The 22,913-nt window shown below is 42.8% G+C and overlaps 1 protein-coding gene and 1 non-coding gene across 2 annotated transcripts; both read right to left on the bottom strand.

Moving 5' to 3' along the window:
* Positions 1-1,009: 1,009 nt before the first annotated feature.
* On the bottom strand, positions 1,010-1,114 carry LOC117030269 (U6 spliceosomal RNA). Its single transcript, XR_004424349.1, has one exon. It is a non-coding gene; the product is annotated as a U6 spliceosomal RNA (small nuclear RNA).
* A 945-nt stretch (positions 1,115-2,059) lies between these two features.
* LOC117036718 (uncharacterized) lies at positions 2,060-9,920 on the bottom strand. The gene is given in 6 exon segments (XM_033131841.1): positions 2,060-2,086; positions 5,410-5,807; positions 5,810-5,883; positions 5,885-6,172; positions 6,419-8,357; positions 8,360-9,920. Coding segments are annotated over 6 exon segments (4,287 nt in total).
* Between the last annotated feature and the right edge of the window lie 12,993 nt (positions 9,921-22,913).

Here is a 22,913-nt window from a genome sequence, read left to right as displayed (position 1 = left end):
TAAATTTTGGTGTATCTATACAGTAAAATACTTAGGTGTATACTTTGGTGTATCTGTACTATAGAGTACAATTAAAATACTTAATAAACTGTAACCCTACACATCAACATGGATAAATCACAAAAACATAATATTGAGCAAAAAAAAGTTTCAGAAAAATATGTACAGACTGAATTCATGTATGTAAAGATCTAAAACATGCATAAAACCTAAACAGATTGTTTAGAGATAAATAAAGAGTCAAGTGGATGACAAACACAAAATTCAGAATCAATGTTAATTCTGGAGAGGAGAAAGAAACACCCAAGATACTTCAAAGACTTTGCGTTACATTCTATTTCTTAAGTTGGATAGTGGGTAGATAGATGCTCATTTTATTATGATTACTTAAACAATATGCATGTATACTCATATATATTATAGATTTCATACATACATTACAGTGTAGATTTCATAATTGAAAATTTAAACAAAAGAAAAAAAATTGATGTTATGCTGAAAAAATATCATTACACACACATAGTCAGATAAACTCATTCACATTAAAGTGTTAGAAGCTGAATGGAGCCATAAAATCAGATCGGAGGGGCAGATCAATTTTCCTCAGGGTCTCTAGAGATGCAAAATCAGGTCAGGTCATAGGGATTAGCCCAATTGGATGAGACTGGTTCTTGTTTTTCTCCAGCTGCAGGTGCTGGTCACAGACACTTGTTACTTGTGTAACCAGTGAGGTACCCACCCTGGAGGAGGTTGTCAATTTCCCTAGGCTACAATCCTGCCTCATAAATCCCCCTTAAGAGATTTTCAGACCCATAATCATGTGGGTTGTTGAGAGAGGGGAGGTCAGACTTCTGTAGCTGTTACAAGCTGAGATGGGGCGTCCACCCTATCTAGCCTGCAACCAAAAATTTCTGCCTGTCTGATCTAAGGGGCCAAGATCTCTTTCCAGCATGGTTTCTGTTGAGGGCAACAGTTTAAATGCATGGAGGACCATCATCTTTATGTGAAAAAAAATGTGGAACGCTTCATGAATTTGTGTGTCACCCTTGTGGGGGCCATGCTAATCTTATCTGTGTCGTTCCAATTTTAGTATATGTGCTGCCAAAGCAAGCACACCACATGGTTTTTAACATGTACATTCTTCATGGAACATTATGCTGTGAGTTACTATTAATTAAATTTAACCTAAACAACACTAATCACCCCACCACCTTCACTGTCTCCCACCAAAGAACAGAAAATGTGGAAGGGAGGTTTTAATTTGTGTAGACAGCCTGGTTTTGTTGAAATTATTTTAAATCCTTTGTTTCTTACTTGATACTTTTCCCCTAGTAATGAAAGTATAGCAATAAATAAGGATGAAACCTTTTATGTTACTTGACAACGACAGGGTCAGGCTCTCAGTCTCATACTAATCAGCCTGAGATGGGAAGCAGCAGCACAGTGGGGGAAACCCATCTGTCTTTATTAAGACTTGGCACCAAAGCAGCACATAATAGAGAAGAGCTCATTTAGTAAATGGCAGTTCCCATCCTGCAAAGTGACAGAAAATTTACTGCACTCTCAGCAAGAAAAAATAACCCACTCAGAAAAAGGTGTTATATTAGGGAGATGTAAAGAAAGAGTTTTTCAGTGATATTAGAGAGGATAAAAATTTCTATCTAATAATAAATACATAAGTAGGAAAAAAACCTCTAAGCCATTGTACATGTTGCCTTTCCCTTCAAGACCTATTCCCATTATTTTCATCATTTAAGGCCAGAAACAACCCCAGCTCTACCTGAAGCCTCCCCCAATTTAAATCCAAACTGATTTCATCTTCCTGCTGCTATATTTGCTAGTGGGCCTAATTTAGTATTCTAACAATTCAGCATTTTACTACGTATGTATTTTCAACCTCTAATTGTTTCATGTACTGGTTTGCTTTGCCCAACTAGATTTCAAGTTCTTTGTGGACAGAGACTATGTCTTAAACACTCTTAGAACTTCCTTTAACACTGGGCAGTGTGCTAGGCACATAAGTGTCAAACAAATGCTTGTTAATTGATAGTTTCCTGATCTAAATCCCATTATCCATGGTGGCCATCTTCATTGGACAAAAACCAGAAAAAAACAAATAGCTTAATTTCTTAAATAATTAAGAAGTATTTATCAAAGCAATACACACACAGGATTAAGACTTAATACAGGAGGATTATGATGCAACGTGACAGACTTCTGCTCCACCATGCCACATCCCATATTTATGCTCTCCAGGATAACCCATTACTTGATTAGCTGTTTCTTCTAGTAGTTATCTCCTCTTATTTTTACAAAAAGTGCTTATATCACTTGGTCTCAGTTATATCATTGCCTCTTCCCTCTCTTTCATCCAACATAATTGTATACTTATTTTGATTCCTCTATCAATTGCCTTGAGTTTTACATATTATGGTTGTAGTGCTTTTATCACATGTTCCTTCAACGCTCTTCCTTATACCGCCCCAATTTTTTTCATCTGTGTTTCATTTTCTTCTTTCTATAATCACGATTGAGTCTCCTGTACTTTGTCTGTAGGTTGACCTGAAAGTTAAAATCAGTAACCAGTGTTTACTTTATTGTGACTATAGTGTTCACTTGAGGGCCGAGAATTAAATTATATATATTTTCTTGTCCAGCTTTTTCATTTGTTTCCTGGAGTTTCTAGTAGCTTTTTCCCCCACTGCGTACTATTTTCCTGTATCATATTCTCAGTTTGTTTGTTGGTTTCTTTTCAAAGTCTCCATCATAACTGATGAATGGAAACTTTTTTCTGGAAACTTACCTCCCAGAGGCCTCCAACTTCGGGTTCCACTGTGTTCCAGTTTCTCTCTAGACTTACTCCTGTTAAGGTCCGGAATTGTCCCCCCTCAGACAGACAGAGAACACACACAATAATGCAAGTCACACAACGAGGTTTATTTCCAGCCAGCTGGGGTCCAAGTCTCTGCCAGACGCAGCGGGTTTTAACAAGGACCACAAACACTTAAATCCAAGGGTTTATATAGCATTTTCAAGGCTTTCCATAGCTTCAGAGAGTACTAGATAAACTACAGGACTTACATAGCTTCAAAGAGTATAAGATTTACTACAGGACAAGGCGACCAGGAGTATAAGATAAGCTACAGAACTTGCATAGTTTCAAGGAGTATAAGATTTACTATACAGGACAAGGCGACCAGGAGTATAAGATAAGCTACAGAACTTGCATAGCTATAAGGAGTATAAGATAAGCTACAGGACTTCTAGTCTCTATGCTGCAACTGTCCACATCCTGGAATTTATAATTATGTTGTTTCAGGCTAGGGGCTGTTAACCCTGACCTTAAGATAGCAGTTCTCATGCTAACGGTCTCTTACATTTCCCCCCTGTTTGTTGTTCATAATGAGGAATCTTGCTCATGTACGGGCCAGCTGTAGAGGTCCTCACGGGAGGGCACTGTCTCATAATGTTGTCTTAGGACCATGAGCTGGATGGTATTAACACGATCTTTCACAAAATTAATAAGCTTGTTTAATATGCAAGGGCCCAAGGTTAAAATAAGCACAAGCAAGATAATTGGGCCCACTAAGGTAGATACTAAGGTGGTGAGCCAGGGGGATCTGTTAAACCAAGCCTCAAACCAGTTCTCCTGAGCTTCCCTTTCCCGTTTTCTCTTAGCTAACCCTTCTCTCACCTTTGCCATGGACTCTTTTACCACACCAGTATGGTCAGCATAAAAACAACATTCCTCCCCCAGCACGGCATACAGTCCCCCTTGTTGGAGGAACAACAAATCAAGTCCTCTTCTATTCTGGAGTACTACCTCGGATAGAGACGTGAGCGACTTCTCTAAATGACTAATCAACGTTTCTAATCTTTCTATGTCCTCATCTATGGCCGCCCTTAGGGATGTCATTCCTGATTGTTGAGTAGCTAGGGAAGCTATGCCGGTCCCGGCTCCGGCTATTCCGAAACTGAACAGGGTGGCAATGGTTAGTGCAGTAATGGGCTCTCTTTTACTTCTCGTACTTGTGTCACTATCCCAATGCGAATACATACTCTCCTCAGGGTGATAGAGGATACGGGGCAGCACAGTTACTAGGACACAGAATTCATTGGCGGCATTAAAGACTGAGGTAGATAGGCACGGGGTGAGGCCAGTCTTTGAACATATCCACTATCCATCAGTTCTGAGGATTAACCACTTAGTGTCACTTTTCCAACTAGCGGTGCTGTCTATGGAGGCACATAAACTTTGTTTTGCCGGGGGCACTTTCCCTAGACTGGTCCCATTTCCGCTCACCAGTTGCATGGTTAAGCCAATTTTACGATTCCCCCATGAACACTGAGAGGGGTTCTTACCGTTAGAGGCGTTGTAGGTGGCATTAAGTCCTATTGCCTCATAGAACGGGGGCTTTACATCATAGCACAGCCAACAGGAGGTTGTGAGGTTAGGACTGGTGGCATTAAGGGTCTCGTATACAGTGCGCACCAGTTTCCACAATGAGTCTTCGGTTGTCTGCGTAGCAGGTGTCGAAGGAGTTACAGAGGTCTTTGGCTGGGTTCCCGCAATCCCTCCTGCGGTGTCTTTATCCCTTGATATACCTGGGTTCTTGGTAGGGACGAGAGAGGCCAGCACCTTATTTGGACCCACCTGAGTGCTGATCGTTTCGACCGATAGTCGAATAGTTAGGAGACCACCGGGGTGGGGGCCTATCCATGCCCAACGGCCTATATCTAATTGGAACCCCCAAGTTAATCCTGATAACCAACCATGCTCTTTTTGTGCCACGTCTTGGTTAAATTGGACACGTGCCTGGGGCACCCGGTTGTGGGGGTCCCTAAAGGAGAATTTAACTAGATCCCTGTTCCCAACATCCCACTGTCGGGGCCCGTCATAGGAGGTGACACAACTCCAACTACCACAATAGGAGCGGTCTGGGCTGCCACAGGTTTTCCAATTGTTTCTTAGGTTCCCTGGGCAGGCCCAAAACCCTTGTGCACCATATCCTTGAGAGGTGTCAATTACAGCCCGCTTGGACCTGACTGAGTAGTCATACTGCCGTCCACGTTTAGTGCCGAAAATGTCACGCAGGTCGAAAAACAAACAAGTCTGGCCACCACGTATTGATGGGGGCAGTATGTGTGGTGCTATTAAGGGTTGTTTGGGTCTGTCCGTCTGTTAGGGTCCATGTTAGCTTATGGGGTTGGTGTGGGTTAATCCCCGCGTGGCTCTTCTCCCAGATGTTCAGCAGAGTTAGGGCTAGCAGCCATTTCATCGTTAGCTGAGGAAGGGGGCTTGACGCTTCCCTGAGGTCGGGAGAGCTGCAGCTTCAGAGGGTTATCAGGGTGTCGCCGTACGATCCACTCCTCAGCTTGCGTCTTCTCCAGCTGGCTGGCTCGGCACACGTGAGAGTGATGGACCCAAGGCCCGATGCTGTAAACCTTTAAGGCAGTGGGGGTAACCAGAATAACCACATAAGGACCTTTTCATCTTTCCTACAGTGTCCGGGAACTGTGTCTCTTGACCCATACCCAATCCCCTGGAACGATGCCATGTTCCGGGTTCGGTGCATCCTTAATTTCACACAGGGAATGCACTAGGGACCATATCTCATGTTGGACCCCTTGCAGGGCCTTTAAACTGGCCAGATAACTTGGGGCCACATTGGGGTCATGATCTGGTAGAGTACGAACAATAATGGGGGGTGGTGGCCCATACAGAATTTCGAAAGGTGTCAAACCATGTACATATGGTGAGTTCCGGACCCGGAAGATGGCATAGGGTAAGAGGGTCACCCAGTCCCGCCAGTCTCAATGGCTAGTTTGGACAAGGTCTCCTTTAGAGTCCGATTTATTCTCTCTACCTGCCCTGAGCTCTGAGTTACATTCACAATGTAACTTCCAATTGATCCCTATCGCTCGGGCTAGTCCCTGTAGGACATTACTGATGAAAGCTGGGCCGTTATCGGAGCCTAAAACCTCGGGAACCCCATATCTGGGAATAATTTCTTCTAGTAACGCCTTAGCAACCACCTGGGCAGTCTCCCGTTTCGTGGGGAAGGCTTCCACCCAGCCTGAAAATGTGTCAACCATTACTAGCAAGTATTTATACCCATACCTCCCAGGCTTTACCTCAGTAAAATCCACTTCCCAACTCCGTCCCGGTGCTCTTCCCCATACCCTCGTACCTGTATGTTGGGGTCCCTTCCTACTGGGTCTCATAGCCTGGCACCCAACGCACTGATCTATGATCTCTTGAATCTGAGCCGCTTGTCGGGGAAACCGGAGGCGGGCGGACTCGAGAATCGTCAGCAACTTCTTTTTTCCTAAGTGGGTGGCTTGATGCAGGTTGGACAGAAGAAACAGTCCTAGCTGTGCCGGCAATATCAATCTTCCTTCTGTATCCTGATGCCACCCCTGCTGATCAGGCTCTGGGCAGTGGTGGTTCTGGATCCATCGCAGGTCTTCCGGAGTGTAGTCAGGTCGCGGGGGCAGGTGAGGGAGGTCAGGTGTAGGCTGGGTGAGTGCTAAAGCTGATGAAGCTACTGCCGCTGCCTTGGCGGCTTCATCCACTCGCTGGTTTCCTTCAGCTTCCGGGGTCCAGGCAGACTGATGCCCAGGGATGTGGACAACTGCGAGTGCCCGGAGCATTTGCACGGCCATCAGCAGTCTTCGTACCTCAGGAAGATTGCACAGAGCCTTTCCTTCCGCTGTAACAAAACCACTTTCCCGGTAGATAGCGCCATTCACATGGACAGTGCCAAAAGCGTAGCGGCTATCGGTGTAGACAGTCACTCGTCTCCCTTCGGCCCGTTCCAGCGCTTCCACCAGCACGATCAGTTCAGCCTTCTGAGCTGAGGTCCCCAGGGAAAGCGAGGCACTCCAAATGATGTGTCCGCCTTTGTCCACCACCGCTGCGCCTGCCTTCCGCACACCATCTATAATGAAGCTGCTTCCATCAGTGTACCATACCAATTCACTGTTGGGTAGTATGGTGTCCTGGAGGTCGAGGCGCACCTGGGTGACTTCTGCCATGATCTCTTGGCAATCATGAAGGGGAGCTCTCAGATCCGGGGTTGGCAGCAGGGTGGCTGGATTCAGAGCAGTGGGTTCAGCGAAGATGATCCGGGGTGCATCTAGCAAGAGTCCTTGGTAATGGGTTAGGAGGGCATTAGACATCCACCTACCAGGGGGATATTTCAGGACCCCCTCGATCGCATAGGGGGTCACCACCTTCAGATGTTGCCCAAAAGTGAGTTTATCTGCATCCTTCACTATTAGGGCTACTGCCGCAATGATCCTTAAGCACGGGGGCCATCCTGCTGCAACTGGATCTAGCTTCTTGGATAAATAGGCAACCGGACGTTTCCAGGGCCCCAGATGCTGCATTAGCACCCCTTTCGCTATTCCCCTCCTCTCATCAACAAAGAGAGTGAAGGGCTTCAGGGGGTCTGGCAATGCCAGGGCCGGGGCTCTTAGGAAAGCGACCTTGAGTTCATCGTAGGCCTTCTTTTGGTCTGACCCCCAGGCCCAAGGGACCTTATCCTTGGTTGCCTTATACAGAGGTTTCACTATTTCAGCATACCCCAAAATCCACAGTCGGCAGTAGCCTGTCGTCCCTAAAAACTCACGGACCTCTCGTGCTGAGGTCGGGACTGGAAGTCTAAGAATAGTCTCTTTCATGGCCTCTGCCAGCCATCTGGTTCCTTCTTTCAGCTTATACCCCAGGTAGGTGACTGTTTGCCTGCATATTTGAGCCTTCTTTGCATTGGCCCGATAGCCCAACTGCCCCAGCTCCTGGAGGAGATCTCTAGTGGCACGTCGGCATTCGGCTTCGGATGGGGCCGCCAGAAGCAAGTCATCTACGTACTGCAGGAGCGTAACTGAAGTATGGCTCTGGCGAAACGAGTCCAAATCCTGATTTAGGGCTTCATTAAACAGAGTTGGAGAGTTTTTGAAGCTTTGTGGTAGTCTAGTCCAGGTCAGCTGCCCGGGGGTTCCCGTATTGCAATCATGACATTCGAAGGCAAAAATGTGTTGGCTGCTGGGTGTCAGGGCTATGCTAAAAAATGCATCCTTTAAGTCTAAGGTAGTATACCAGACATGTGAAGGGGGCAAGTGACTTAGTAAGGTATAAGGGTTGGGGACCGTGGGGTGGATGTCTTCAACCCTCTTATTCACTTCCCTCAAGTCCTGGACTGACCTATAATCTTTTCCCCCCGGTTTCTTAACGGGGAGAAGTGGGGTGTTCCAGGCAGAATGGCAAGGTTTCAGTATTCCAGCTTCCAGTAAATGGTTAATGTGCGGGGCAATCCCTTTCCGCGCCTTGGCAGACATGGGGTACTGGTGGATCCGATAGGCTGGGCCGAGGCTTTAAGTTCGACCACTACTGGTGCTCGGTGGGCCACCCGACCCACACCCGCTATTTCCGCCCACGCCTGAGGGTACTTTTTAAGCCAATAATCCATATCACGGGCCCATTCTGTAGAGGGAGGGTTGTAGGGGTTGTCCTGCAGGGCGAACAGGCGATGTTCATCCGCAAGAGACAGGGTCAAAATGTGGAGGGGCTGTCCCTGGCCATCCAATACCTTAATGCCATCCAACTCAAAATGGATCTGGGCCCTGATCTTAGTCAGGAGATCGTGCCCCAATAAGGGGGCAGGGCATTCAGGGATAACTAGGAAGGAGTGGGTCACTTGGTGGCGGCCTAAGTCCACTTGGCGCCTACTAGTCCACCGATAAGCCTTGGACCCAGTTGCCCCTTGCACCAAACTGGTTTTCTGAGATAAGGGCTCCGTAGGTTTATTCAAAACTGAGTACTGGGCTCCTGTGTCTACCATGAATCCTACTGGCTTCCCCTACACATAAGCAGTTACCCAAGACTCGGGGAGGGGATCCGAGTCCCGTCTCCCCTAGTCACTCTCCATCCCCTCCAGCAGGATCCGTGCGTCTTGCCCTGTTTGGCCCTGGCGCTTGGGGCACTCCCTCTTCCAATGTCCATATTCTTTGCAGTTTGCACTCTGTCCACTATCCAGTCGGGGCCGCGGTCTCCACGGTCGGGCGGGTCCGGCTGGACTCGGTCCCACCCTGACTGTGCTTTGAACGCATGCCAACAAGATCCTGGTCATCTCCCTCTGCTGCCTCCTGTTCTCCCTACTCTGATGCTCTCTGTCTTCCTTCCTGATTCGTTCCTGTAATTCCTGATTTTCTTTCCTAATTCTATCCTCCCTTTCTTCGGGAGTCTCTCGAGTGTTGAAGACTCTCTCCGCTACTTTCATTAAATCCCGAATGGACATCTCTCCCAGTCCCTCCTGTTTGTACAATTTCTTCCTAATATCTGGGGCAGCCTGGTTTATAAAGGACATAATTACAGCCGACTGGTTTTCCTCTGCCAGGGGGTCAAACGGGGTGTACTGTCTATAAGCATCATAGAGGCGTTCTAAAAACACGGCCGGGCTTTCATTTTCCCCTTGCATTATAGCTTTTACCTTGGCCAAATTGGTGGATTGGCATGCCGCCGCTCGGAGACCTGCCATAAGAGTCTGGCGGTAGACTCGGAGACGCTCCCTACCTTCTGCGTTCCCAAAGTCCCAATCCGGTCTATTCAGGGGCAAGCACTCGTCGATCAGGTTCGGCAAGGTCGTCAGCCGCCCTTTGTCGCCAGGGACATTCTTTCTGGCCTCTGTGAGGATCCGCTCGTGCTCCTCGGTGGTGAATAAGGTCTTAAGAAGCTGCTGGCAATCATCCCAAGTGGGACTGTGTGTGTGCATGACAGACTCGAACAGGTCAGTTAGGCCTTTCGGGTCCTCAGAAAAAGGAGGGTTTTGAGCCTTCCAGTTGTACAGATCACTGCTTGAAAAGGGCCAATACTGGTATGCTCGCTCCCCATCTGGACCAGTCCCTCCTAGTGCTCGCATGGGGAGAATCGACACCCCAGCGGAGGTGGAGGAGGACGGTTCCTCCTCTGGGGTCTCTTCCCGGCGTCTACGAGGCCTCAATCCCCTCGCCGGCCCTTGAGCTGGGGTAGGAGAACCCGGGGGAGGGGGAGCCATCGGGGAGGCGGTAGAGTGAGGCAGCTCGGGAGGGGCGGCAGCCTCAGGCTGGAGCGGCGCCACCGGCCCGTAAGGAGGGGGGGGTCTCTTCCAGATCTAGGTCTATCAGGGAGGGATATATGTCTGACCCCTCCTGTAGGATGGGTCCCTGGGTCGGCTTCTCCGGGGGTTTCGGGCCGGCCGTGGGCACCGCCGGCTGGCGGGAGGGTCCCGAAACGGTCAGGACTTTAAGGGGGAGGGAGGGATCTTCTGGCTTGTCGGGGATAAAGGGCTTAAGCCAGGAGGGAGGACTCTCTACTAAGGCTTGCCACATCAAAATATAGGGATATTGGTCCGGATGGCGCCGATTAATAATATCTCGGACCTTCTTAATAATGTCTAGGGAAAAAGTTCCCTGGGGGGCCAGCCCACATTAAAAGTAGGCCATTCTGCAGAGCAGAATGTATCAAACTTACCTTTCTTCACTTCCACACCATGATTACGAGCCTTGGCGCGGATTTCAGGAAAGTGGTTCAGGAGCAGGGTCTCAGGTGTTACCTGAGCCTGTCCCATAATTGTCACAAAGAGAAACCAAGAAAAGGCAAAAGAAAGGACAAAAGACACATTGCCAGCAAATACACAACTTCGCACGGGACTCTTCAACACCCACCGGCCGGTCAACCACACCACATCCACAGGCGCCGTTTCAATCACACCAGTCTCACCACGCTCAAGATCCTTACCCAGGGCCCGTCCAAACGGCGTCCACTGGGAGCGTCGCTGGGCCACCTTCTCGTCGGGGACGTCTCCCACCACTTCAAGTAATGGAGCCTCCAGGGTCGTAACCCGCACTTTCCTTCCCGTGAGAATTCTCAATTGGGACCGGGCAGAGACCTGTTTCAGTCCCTCCGGTCGAGGACTTGTTTCAGTCCTCCCCTGTTTGGGACCGGGCAGAGACCTGTTTCAGTCCCTCCAGTCGAGGACCTGTTTCAGTCCTCCCCTATCAGAGGTGGCCAAACCTCCTTCCGCGGTTCCCTATGTAAACCTCGGTATCGGGAGTTGTCTGTTCCCCTGAGGGGGGGGGGGGCATCCCGGACGAGACCCCAAATGTTAAGGTCCGGAATTGTCCCCCCTCAGACAGACAGAGAACACACACAATAATGCAAGTCACACAACGAGGTTTATTTCCAGCCAGCTGGGGTCCAAGTCTCTGCCCGACGCAGCGGGTTTTAACAAGGACCACAAACACTTAAAGCCAAGGGTTTATATAGCATTTTCAAGGCTTTCCATAGCTTCAGAGAGTACTAGATAAACTACAGGACTTACATAGCTTCAAAGAGTATAAGGTTTACTACAGGACAAGGCGACCAGGAGTATAAGATAAGCTACAGAACTTGCATAGCTATAAGGAGTATAAAATAAGCTACAGGACTTCTAGTCTCCATGCTGCAACTGCCCACATCCTGGAATTTATAATTATGTTGTTTCAGGCTAGGGGCTGTTAACCCTGACCTTAAGATAGCAGTTCTCATGCTAACGGTCTCTTACACTCCAAAGCTATCATCCTGGAACTTCACTGCTTCCCTGGGTTGGACACACTCTTTTCAAGAATTCATGTCTTTTTCTTTGTTTATTTCCTTTTTTTTTATTTAAATTTATTGGGGTGACAATTGTTATTAAAATTACATAGATTTCAGGTGTGCAATTCCATATCACATCATCTATAAATTACATCGTGCGTTCACCACCCAGAGACAGTTCTCCTTCCATCACCGTACACCCGATCCCCCTTACCCTCATCTCCCACCCCCAACCCCTTTACCCTCTGGTAACCGCTAAATTACGTTCCCCAGATATTTCCTATTTTTTTGCTGGATTAAATCCTCAGCTTCTTTTAAAAGTATTTGATGCAGGGCCGGACCGGTGGCTCAGGCGGTTGGAGCTCCATGCTCCTAACTCCGAAGGCTGCCGGTTCAATTTCCACATGGGCCAGTGGGCTCTCAACCACAAGGTTGCCAGTTCAATTCCTCGACTCCCGCAAGGGATGGTGGGCTGCGCTCCCTGCAACTAGCAACGGCAACTGGAACTGGAGCTGAGCTGCACCCTCCACAACTAAGATTGAAAGGACAACAACTTGAAGCTGAACGGCACCCTCCACAACTATGATTGAAAGGACAAAAACTTGACTTGGAAAAAAGTCCTGGAAGTACACACTGTTCCCCAATAAAGTCCTGCTAAAAAAAAAAAAAAAAAAAAAAATTCATACCTTCAAAAAAAAAGTATTTGATGCAGATAAAATTTGGAAGTCATCTCACATCTGAAAATGCTTTTATTCTATTCTCACACTTTGATGATAGTTAAGCTGTGTTGAAGAAAGTCATTTTCCTTCGGCCTTTGAAAGCATTGTTCCAATGTTGTCTCACTTATGAGATTGCTGATAAGAAGTCATGATGTCAATATCATTCTCATTTCTTTGTAGGTTACCTGCTTTTCCCCTCTCTGGAAGCTTTGACAATAACTGTATACTTTGTATTCTAAAATTTCGCAAGAGTATACTCTGAAAAATTCTCTTGTATTGTTTCATTGATAATTCTCTCTGCTTTGTTCTCTCATGAATTCCTATTTAGCCAAATGTTGAATTTCCTGGGTTTGCTCCCCTATGTATCATATTTCTTTCTATTTCATTTTCCATCTTTCAGTCTTTTTGTGCTACTTTCTTTGATATTTTCTCAACTCTTTCTCCAACTCTTCCCTTGGATTTTCTCTCAGCCATCATATTTTTTTATTTCAAGAGATTTTTCTTGTTTTCTTATTTATTTTCAAATATCTTATTTATGTTATATAAATGCAATGTTTTCTTGAATCTCTGAGTATATTAATTAGAGTGTTTTTACTCCTCTTTTTTTTCTCTCAAGGGTCCTTTGATTTTTCCTATTTATCCTCCCCTTTCATGTTGAAAGTTTTCCTCAAATATCTTGTAATCATTGATTTTTTTGTTCACATGGAAGAATGAATTTTTTTTTAAGTGACTGGGACTTTCATATACATAAGTAGGGAGCCAGCCATTTTGTTGTGGGTGTTTCCTAAATGCAAAAATGTAGAGAACTTTTCTCTTGGCAGTCTCCTTCTCTTTAAAGAATAACACTCCGATTTTGGAGCTCATGGAGGATATGCCTGACTACAGGGCATTCTCTCCACCAGATCGGGAAGAGTATTGGGGGAATAAACTCTATAAAAAATAATGTAATTCATCCCTCCTGCTTCTGTCTTACATCTCAGTCACTCTGTTTTTCAAATCTAACATTTATGCAGGGAAGGGTGACTTTTTCTTTCATTGTATCACCTCTCTGTAATTGTTCTAAATTGTGGCTTCTTCCATACTGCTTCATCAGTTACTAATCCTCCATCTGCTTTACAGCGTTCATCCAACTTTCATACACTAATGCCACCTTTCTCATTCTCTTCATCATCATGCATTTATAAGTATATCTTTTGCATTCCTTTGCAATCTTGGGATGTAGAGGAATATATATGCATGCTCTGTCTGCAGTTTTTAACTTATTGAAATGCATAAACTTGTTTTGGTTACAGTTTGTGCTCTCACTTTGCTATTTGCTCCATTTCTTCTGGAAATATAGCACTAAAGAGCATCATACTCATTGCTGTGATAGCATCAAACTGATTTAGTAATAGAAGATCATTTCTCAGGATACTGAAACATTAGAACATTAAAACAAACTGAACGTCCATGTACTCCCTTCTTAAACAGAAGCTTATTTTCCTGCTTTATTAACATATAATTGACATATAACATGTGTTAGTTTAAGGTTACAATGTGATGATTTTATATATATGTGTATATATATATATATATATATATATATATATATATATATAGCCAAATGATTAATTACTACTATACTGCTAGTTAACATCCACCACTTTACATAGTTACTAACACACATAGTTATCTTTTGTGGTAAGAACTTTTAAGATCTAGTCTCTTAGCAACTTTCAAGTATACAGACACAGTATTCTTAACTATAATTCACCATACTGTATATTACATCCCCAAGACTTATTCATCTTATAGTTTGTAACCTTTGACCACTTTCACTCACTTCCCTCACCCTCCCTGCTCCAATGGCAACCATTTGTCTACTCTCTGTTTCTATGAGTTTGTTTTTCTTAGATTCTACATATAAGTGATGTCATACAATATTTGTCTTTCTCTGTCTGACTTGTTTCATTCAGCATAATGCACTCAAGTCTCATCCATATTGTCACAAATGGCAGCATTTCTTCCTTTCTATGGCTGAATATTATTTCATTATATATAATGAAATATATATGTATGTTTCGTTATGTACATATATATTTCATTATATAAATATATATTCCAAAGGAAAGGCAGAGATCTTCAATACGGGAAGCAGCACATCGGATTTTAGTAACAGTGACAAGTTTCAACATGTTCAGTGCAATTGGGTGTGAGCTACGGTTGAAAGAAGGTGCGTTTTAAAGAGTGCCCTAAATCGTCTTCCATCATGATAATGCTCCATGTCACACATTGCTTCTGGTATATGGCAATTTCTGTCAAATAAAAACATCACGGTGTGTCCTCGTTCACCTTATTCACTGGATCTGCTGGTGCAACTTCTGTCTCTTCCCCAAAGTCAAGATGATCATGAAAGGTAAACATTTTGAATCAATTCAGGTCATCGAGGCAGCATTAACAGTGCAACTAAAGACACAAAATAGGACTTCCAGAACGGCTTCAGAAAGTGGCAAGAACAATGGGATAAGTATGTTCAAAGCGAGGGGGAGTATTTTGAGGAGGATTAATGGCAACATGTCTTTTACTGTAATAATTTTTTTTAACTCTAAATATTCACTGTATTGTTTGATCACACCTAATACATAATGAAAAACATTTCCATGTCTTTGTTATTGTTACTGCAGTGAACATGGGGTGCAAATCAAGATAGTAATTTATTTTCCTTTGGATACATACCCAGAAGTGGGATTGCTAGGTCATGTGGTATTCTATTTTCAATTTTTTTAAGAACCGCCATATTGTTTTCCATAGTGGATGCACCAATTTATATTCCCACAAACAGTGCACAAATGTTCCCATTTCTCTACAACCTTGCTAGCACTTATCTCTTATCTTTTTGATAATACTGGTAACTGTTCTAACTGGTGTGAAGTGATCTCTCATTGTGGTTTTGATTTGTATTTCCCTAATGATAAATGATATTGAGCAACTTTTCATGTACCTATTGATCATTGGTATATCTTGTTTGGAAAAATATCTATTCAGGTCCTTTGCCCATTTTTTTCAAATCAGATTATTGTTTTTCTTGCTATTGAGTTGTATGAATTCCTTATATGTTTTGGATATTAATCTCTTATCAGATATATGGTTTCCAAATGTTTTGCCACATTCCATAGGTTTCCTTTTCATTTGTTGGTCATTTCTTTTGTTATGTGGAAGCTTTTTAGTTTCATGCAGTCCCAGTTTTTATTTCTGCTCTTGTTGCGTACACTTTTGGTGTCATATCCAAAAACTTGTTGCCAAGAGCAATATCAAGGAGATTTTTCCTGTTTTCTTCTAGGAGTTTTATGGTTTCCAAGCTTACATTTAAGTGTTCAATACATTTTGAGTTATTTTTTGTGAGTGGTAGAAGAAAGAGGTCCAATTTTATTCTTCATGTAAATATCCAGTTTTCCCCAACACTATTTATTGAAGAGACTATCTTTTCTCCATTCAGTATTAATAGCTTCCTTGTCAAGCATTAGTTGACCATATAAGCATGGGGTTATTTCTGGGCTCTTTATTCTCCTCCATTGGTCTATGTGCCTCTTTTTATGTCAATATTACACTGTTTTGATTACTACAGCTTTGTAACATAGTTTGAAATAAGGAAGTGTTTCGCCTGAGCTTTGTTCTTCTTTCTCAAGATACCTTTGGCTATTTGGTGTCTTTTGTGGTTCAATATGACATTTAGGATTTTTTTCTATTTCTGTAAAAAAAATAAACAGAATTTGTATGCATAGATCAAGGGTGTCTGACATATTTTTTAGTACAATCAGTTCATTAAGCACCTACCTAGTTGTTCTCCCAAGGCAGTGGTTCTTAACCTGGTGTGCTTGTTAAAAAATACATATTCTCAGTCCTCAGCCCTGTAGAAGGTCTGGGATAGGGGCAAGATGTTGTATTTTAAAAGAGCTAACAGGGTAATAAAGCACAGCCCCAGTTAAGAACCTTTGACAACTGGAAGGCCAACAACAGCAAAGCTGAAATATTCCCATGCCCCATTTCTCCTCATTTTATACCCTATTCTTGCTGACTCTACTGTTACTTGGTAGGCTTTAAGGTGAGTGTTTTCAGGTAGTAGTCGCTGCATGGCTAACCAAGCTTTTAAAGGCATGCTACCTCAATAAAAATCCATCAAGCACTCAATAAAAAATTGACACCTTTATCCTGTGAGAAGTAAATTCACTTGTCCAAGGTCATCAATATGAGTGGTAAAAATAGGAATAGTACTTGGACCAATCACAATATGCAGTCATAGCAAAAGGGTACTATCCCTCCTAAGTGTCTACATCTATAACGAGAAGGTGAGAAATTACATTATTGCAGTGCTAGAGCTAACCCTTCCTGTAAGGATAAAGTAAGCAAACTCTGAATTTGACCAATGTGTACTAGGTTTTACTGGGTGGAAGTGTTCTTTTTAAAAAGGAGAACTGAGACATCATCAAAATGGCAGCGTGAGGTGAGCCTCTGTAAATCTCACCTGGAATTGACAAAAAATCCAACAACTATAACTCCACAAAGGACTCCCTGCACAGCAGACAAACAAGACGAAGAGGCCCACTACTGAATTCACCAAAAGGTGGGCAAATTGCGCGAGCAGGGCAGGAGGGAAGGGAAAAGTGCGGAGACAGAGCCACGCGGGAGAAGGATGCAGACCTAGCTCAGTGCTCCGAGCTCGATGCATGTTGGAACTACCACAGCTGCAGGAGAGGGAAGAACTCGGACTGCTAGGGCTCTTTTTATGGCCCACAGGGCTGAGGGGACAGCATAACACGGCTGAACACGACGCTCACAGCAGACACCTCAGAGCAAAGACTCAGGAAGGAAGGCTAAAAACGGTGGTTTAAGCCCTCACTGCCGAGCAGAGAATGAAAGACTTAAGCATTGAGAATAGCCGCCACCTCCCTAAACCCACAGAGCTCACCCTGCCCCCACCAGCCCGGTGCTAGAAGGGGAACAGTAGAAGTGTCAGATCAAAAGAACAGAATATTTGCTGTCTGAGAACTGTGGACCACGGACACAGATTCACAGCACAACTAGTTCTGGCAAAGGGGAGGGAGATGTGGAAGCAGTACTGGCTGTGGTGATGGTTGCCGCCATTGCTCTGGGCCACCTCTCACAATGCACCCCGCCCCTGGCCCAACCTATCTGGGCAGATCCCTGCAGGAGTAACAAAACTGCTGAAACATACGGGTTCTGAATCTGGTGCAGGAAGAGCTTTGGAACTTCAAAAGCTCTCCGCATACCCACATGGACACTGCTCCCTGTGACCCAGGCGAACGATTAGCAGAGGAGAAGCCCATCTCCCAGGAAAGCCCCCCATTGTGTGAGAAGCTAGCATAGTGCAGAGAAACCATAGCACTACCGTATGAGAGAGAAAAAAAAGGCTGCAGTCAGAGAGAAAATAAAACATTCTACCAACAAGTACTGAAAAAAAAAGAAACAGCTCTTCCTATCAACCTGTTGCAGAAGCCACTCCTGTAGATGTCTAAGAAGAGAAATAATAAATCAGTAATTGCCATGAATAACCAAGGCAACAAGACAGCTCAGAAAGAAAGTGAAAAGTCTCCAGAAAATAAAGTTGAAGACATGGAAATATGTGACTTAAATGACAGAGAATTCAAGATTGCAGTTCTGAAAAAACTCAATGAGATGCAAGAAAACACAGAAAGGCAGTTTAATGAATGCAGAAACACAATCAAAGAACAACATGAGCATTTTAAGAAAGGGATTGAAATTTTAAAAAAGAACCAAGTAGATTTTCTGGAGATTAAGAACTCAATAGAAGAAATGAAGAATGAAATAGCCAGCTTAGGTAGTAGAGGTGACCAGATGGAGGAAAGAATTAGTGACATCGAAGATAGAAACCTGCAAATGACACGGATGGAAGAAGAAAAAGACTTGAGACTTAAAAGAAATGAAAGAACTCTACAAGAATTTTCTGACTCCATCAGAAAGAGCAATATAAGAATAATGGGCATACAACAAGGAGAAGAAAGAGAGAAGGGAACAGACAATGTCTTCAAACAAATTGTCGATGAGAACTTCCCAAACGTGTGGAGAGAACTGGATACTCGAATCCAAGAAGCAAATAGAACACCTAATTACCTCAACCCCAACAGGCCTTCTCCAAGGTACATTGTATTGAAGCTGTCTAAAATCAACGACAAAGAAAGAATCCTCAAGGCATTCAGGGAAAAGAAGACAGTAACCTAAAACAGAAAGCCCATTAGATTATCATCAGATTTCTCAGCAGAAACTCTACAAGCCAAGAGGGACTGGAATAAAATATTCAAACTATTGAAAGAGAGAAATTATGAACCAAGAATAATATATCCAGCAAAGGTATCCTTCAGATATGAAGGAGGAATAAAGACCTTTCCAGACATACAGAAGCTGAGGGAATTTTCTAATACACAACCTGCACTACAAGAAATAATAAAGGAGGCTATTCGACCACCATCAACAGGGACAATTTGTGGCAAGCAAAACATAAAAAGGGGGAGAGAAAAGGCCTGAACCGGAATATGGGAATAGATAAAGTAAGCGTGCTGAAGAAAATGGAATACTCTAAATATCAAACTTTCTTTTACATAAACTTAAGGGTAACCACTCAAAAAAATCCAGAACTAAAATATATACCGTAGTAAAAGAAGAAACAGAGGGAAACATCATAGAATACCACCACACAGAAATAATAGACAACAACAAAAAGGCAAAGAAACCATGGAGACACAATATTACCAGAAAACTAAAGATACAATGACAGGAAAACATCAAATATCAAAAATCACCCTAAATGTAAATGGACTGAACTCACCAATAAAAAGGCACAGAGTCCCATATTGGATCAAAAAACTAAACCCAAACATAAGCTGTCTCCAAGAGACGCATCGCAGCTACAAGGACAAGCATAGACTCAAAGTGAAAGGGTGGAAATTGACACTCCTAGCAAATGGTATCCAGAGAAAATCAGCTGTAGCCATACTGATATCAGATGAAACACACTTCAGGGTCAAAAAGGCAACAAGAGAAAAAGATGGACATTTCATAATGGTAAACGGGACTATACAACAAGAAGACATAACAGTCATCAATATTTATGCCCCCAATCAGGGAGCACCCAAATATACCAAGCAACTACTAACAGAACTAAAGGGAGAAATTGACCAAAACACAATTATACTAGGGGACTTAAATACATCATTGGCGGCTATGGATATATTGTCCAAACAGAAAATAAATAACGAAATAGCAGCCCTAAATGACACATTAGATGAAATGGACATAATTGACATATATAGAGCACTTCATCCTAAAACATCAGACTATACATTCTTTTCTAGCGTACATGAACATTCTCAAGGATAGACCATATATTGGGACATAAATCTGCCTCAGCAAATTTAAGAAGATTGAAATTATATCAAGCATATTCCCTGATCACAAGGCCTTAAAATTGGATACAACTGCAAAAAGAAAGCAGGAAAAAACACAAATGCATGGAGATTAAACAGGATACTTTTAAAGAACGACCCGGTCAAAGAAGAACTTAGAGGAAAGATCAAAATATACATAGAAACAAATGACAATGAAAATACATCCTACCAAAATTTTGGGGATGCAGCGAAAGCAGTTTTAAGAGGGAAATTTATATCATTACAGGCTTACCTCAAGAAACAAGAAAATTCCCAAATAAATAACCTAACATTACACCTTAAAGAACTAGAAAAAGAAGAACAAATGAAACCCAAGGTCAGCAGAAGAAAGGAAATAACAAAAATCAGAGCAGAACTAAATGAAATAGACAACAAAAAGACAATAGAAAAAATTAATGTGACAAAGATCTGGTTCTTTGAAAAGATTAACAAAATTGACAAACGCTTGGCTAGACTCACTAAGATAAAAAGAGAGATGACACTAATTAACAAAATCAGAAATGAAAAAGGGAAGTTATCACGGACACAACAGAAATACAAAGGATCATCCAAGAATACTATGAAGGACTATATGCCACCAAATTCAATAACCTAGAAGAAATGGACAAGTTCTTAAAAACATATAGCCTTTCTGGGCTGAGCCATGAAGAACTGAAAAATCTAAACAGACTGATCACCAGCAATGAAATTGAGTCAGTCATCCAAAACCTTCCCAAAAGCAAAAGTCCAGAACGAGATGGCTTCATTAGTGAATTCTACCAAACCTTCAAAGAGGGTCTAATACCAATCCTACTCAAACTCTTCCAAAAAACTGAAGAAGAGACAATACTCCCTAACTCATCTTATGAGGCCAACATTACCCTGATACCAAAACCTGGTAAGGACAACACAAAACAGAAAACTACAGACCAATATCTCTGATGAATACAGATGCAAAAATCCTAAACAAAATTCTAGCAAATCGAATACAACAATGGATTAAAAAGATCATTCATCACGACCCAGTGGGGTTCATCCCCGGGGCACAAGGATGGTTCAACATCCGCAAATCCATCAATGTGATACATCACATAAACAAAATAAAGGACAAAAATCATATGATTATGTCAATTGATGATGAAAAAGCATTTGACAAGATACAACATCCATTTATGAGTAAAATACTTAATAAAATAGGTATAGAAGGAAAATACCTTAACATAATAAAGGCCATATATGACAAACCCTCAGCTAATCTCATAATTAATGGTGAAAAACTGAAGCCCTTTGCTCTATGTTCAGGAACATGATAGGGCTGTCCCCTATCACCTCTGCTTTTAAACATAGTGTTGGAAGTCCTTCCCAGAGCAATCAGGCAAGAGAAAGAATTAAAAGGCATCCACATTGGGAATGAAGAAGTTAAATTATCACTCTTTGCAGACGACATGGTGCTATATATAGAAAACCCTAAAGACTCCACCAAGAAGCTATTAGAAACAACTAACGAATCCAGGAAAGTTTTCGGCTACAAAATCAACATACAAAAGTCCATTGCATTCCTATATACTAACAATGAAATCTCAGAAAAAGAAGTGCAAAAAGCAATTCGTTTTGCAATTGCAGCAAAAAGAATAAAATACCTAGGAATAAACTTAACCAAGGATGTGAAAGAACTCTATGCTGAAAACTATAAGACATTTTTAAAAGAAATTGAAGAAGACACAAAGAAATGGAAAGACATTTCGCGATCATGGGTTGGAAGAAACAACACAGTTAAAATGGCCACATTACCCAAAGCAATATTCAGATTTAATGCATTCACCATCAAAATTCCAATGGCATTTTTTAAAGAAATAGAAGAAAACATCACCAGATTTCTTTGGAACCACAAAAGACCTCGAATAGCCATAGCAATCTTGAGAAAAAAGAACAATACTGGAGGTATCACACTCCCTGACTTTAGCTTGTACTACACAGCTACAATAATCAGAACAGCACGGTATTGGCAGAAAAACAGACACATAGGCCAAAGGAGTAGAACTGAGAACCCAGAAATAAAACCACATAAATATGGACAGATAATTTTTGACAAAGAAGCAAAAAACATACAATGGAGAAAAGACAGCCTCTTCAATAAATGGTGCTGGGAGAATTGGAAAGCCACGTGCAAAAGAATGAAACTGGACTGCTATCTGTCACCATGTACCAAAATTAATTCAAAATGGATCAAAGACTTAAGCAGAAGACCTGACACAATAAACTGCATAGAAGTAAACATAGGTACTAAACTTATGGACCTTAGGTTCAAAGAGCATTTTATGAATTTGACTCCAAAGGCAAGGGAAGTAAAAGCTAAAATAAAAGAATGGGACTATATGAAACTTAAAAGCTTCTGCACAGCAAAAGAAACCATCAACAAAATAAAGAGGCAACCAACTGAATGGGAGAAGATTTTTGCAAACAGTGCCTCCGATAAGGGGCTAATATCCAAAATGAACAAGTAACTCATGCAACTCAACAGCAACAAAAAACAAACAACCCAATTGAAAAATACGCCGATGACCTGAAGAGACATTTCTCCAAAGAGGACATACAAATGGCCAATAAACATATGAAGAAATGCTCAACATCACTAATCATCAGAGAAATGCAAATAAAAACCACAATGAGATACCACCTCACCCCAGTCAGAATGGCTATCATCAAAAAGACAAATAGTAACAAGTGTTGGAGAGGCTGTGGAGAAAAAGGAATCCTCATACACTGTTGGTGGGAATGCAGACTGGTGCAGCCGTTATGCAAGGCAGTGTGGAGGTTCCTCAAAAAATTACGAATAGAATTTCCATATGACCCAGCAATCCCTCTCCTGGGTATCTACCCCAAAAATCTAAAAACATTTATACATAAAGACACGTGTGCTCCAATGTTCATTGCAGCTTTATTTACGGTGGCCAAGACATGGAAACAACCAAAATGTCCTTCGATAGATGAATGGATAACGAAGTTGTGGTATATGTACACAATGGAATACTATTCGGCAGTGAGAAAAGATGATATAAGAACATTTGTGACAACATGGATGGATCTTGAGGGTATAATGCTAAGCAAAATAAGTCAGACAGAAAAAGCAGAGAACCATAT

The sequence above is a fragment of the Rhinolophus ferrumequinum genome, chromosome X (assembly GCF_004115265.2).
Source record: "Rhinolophus ferrumequinum isolate MPI-CBG mRhiFer1 chromosome X, mRhiFer1_v1.p, whole genome shotgun sequence".
In the NCBI taxonomy this organism is placed as follows: Eukaryota; Metazoa; Chordata; class Mammalia; order Chiroptera; family Rhinolophidae; genus Rhinolophus; species Rhinolophus ferrumequinum.
This window is presented reverse-complemented; position numbering and strand designations above follow the sequence as displayed.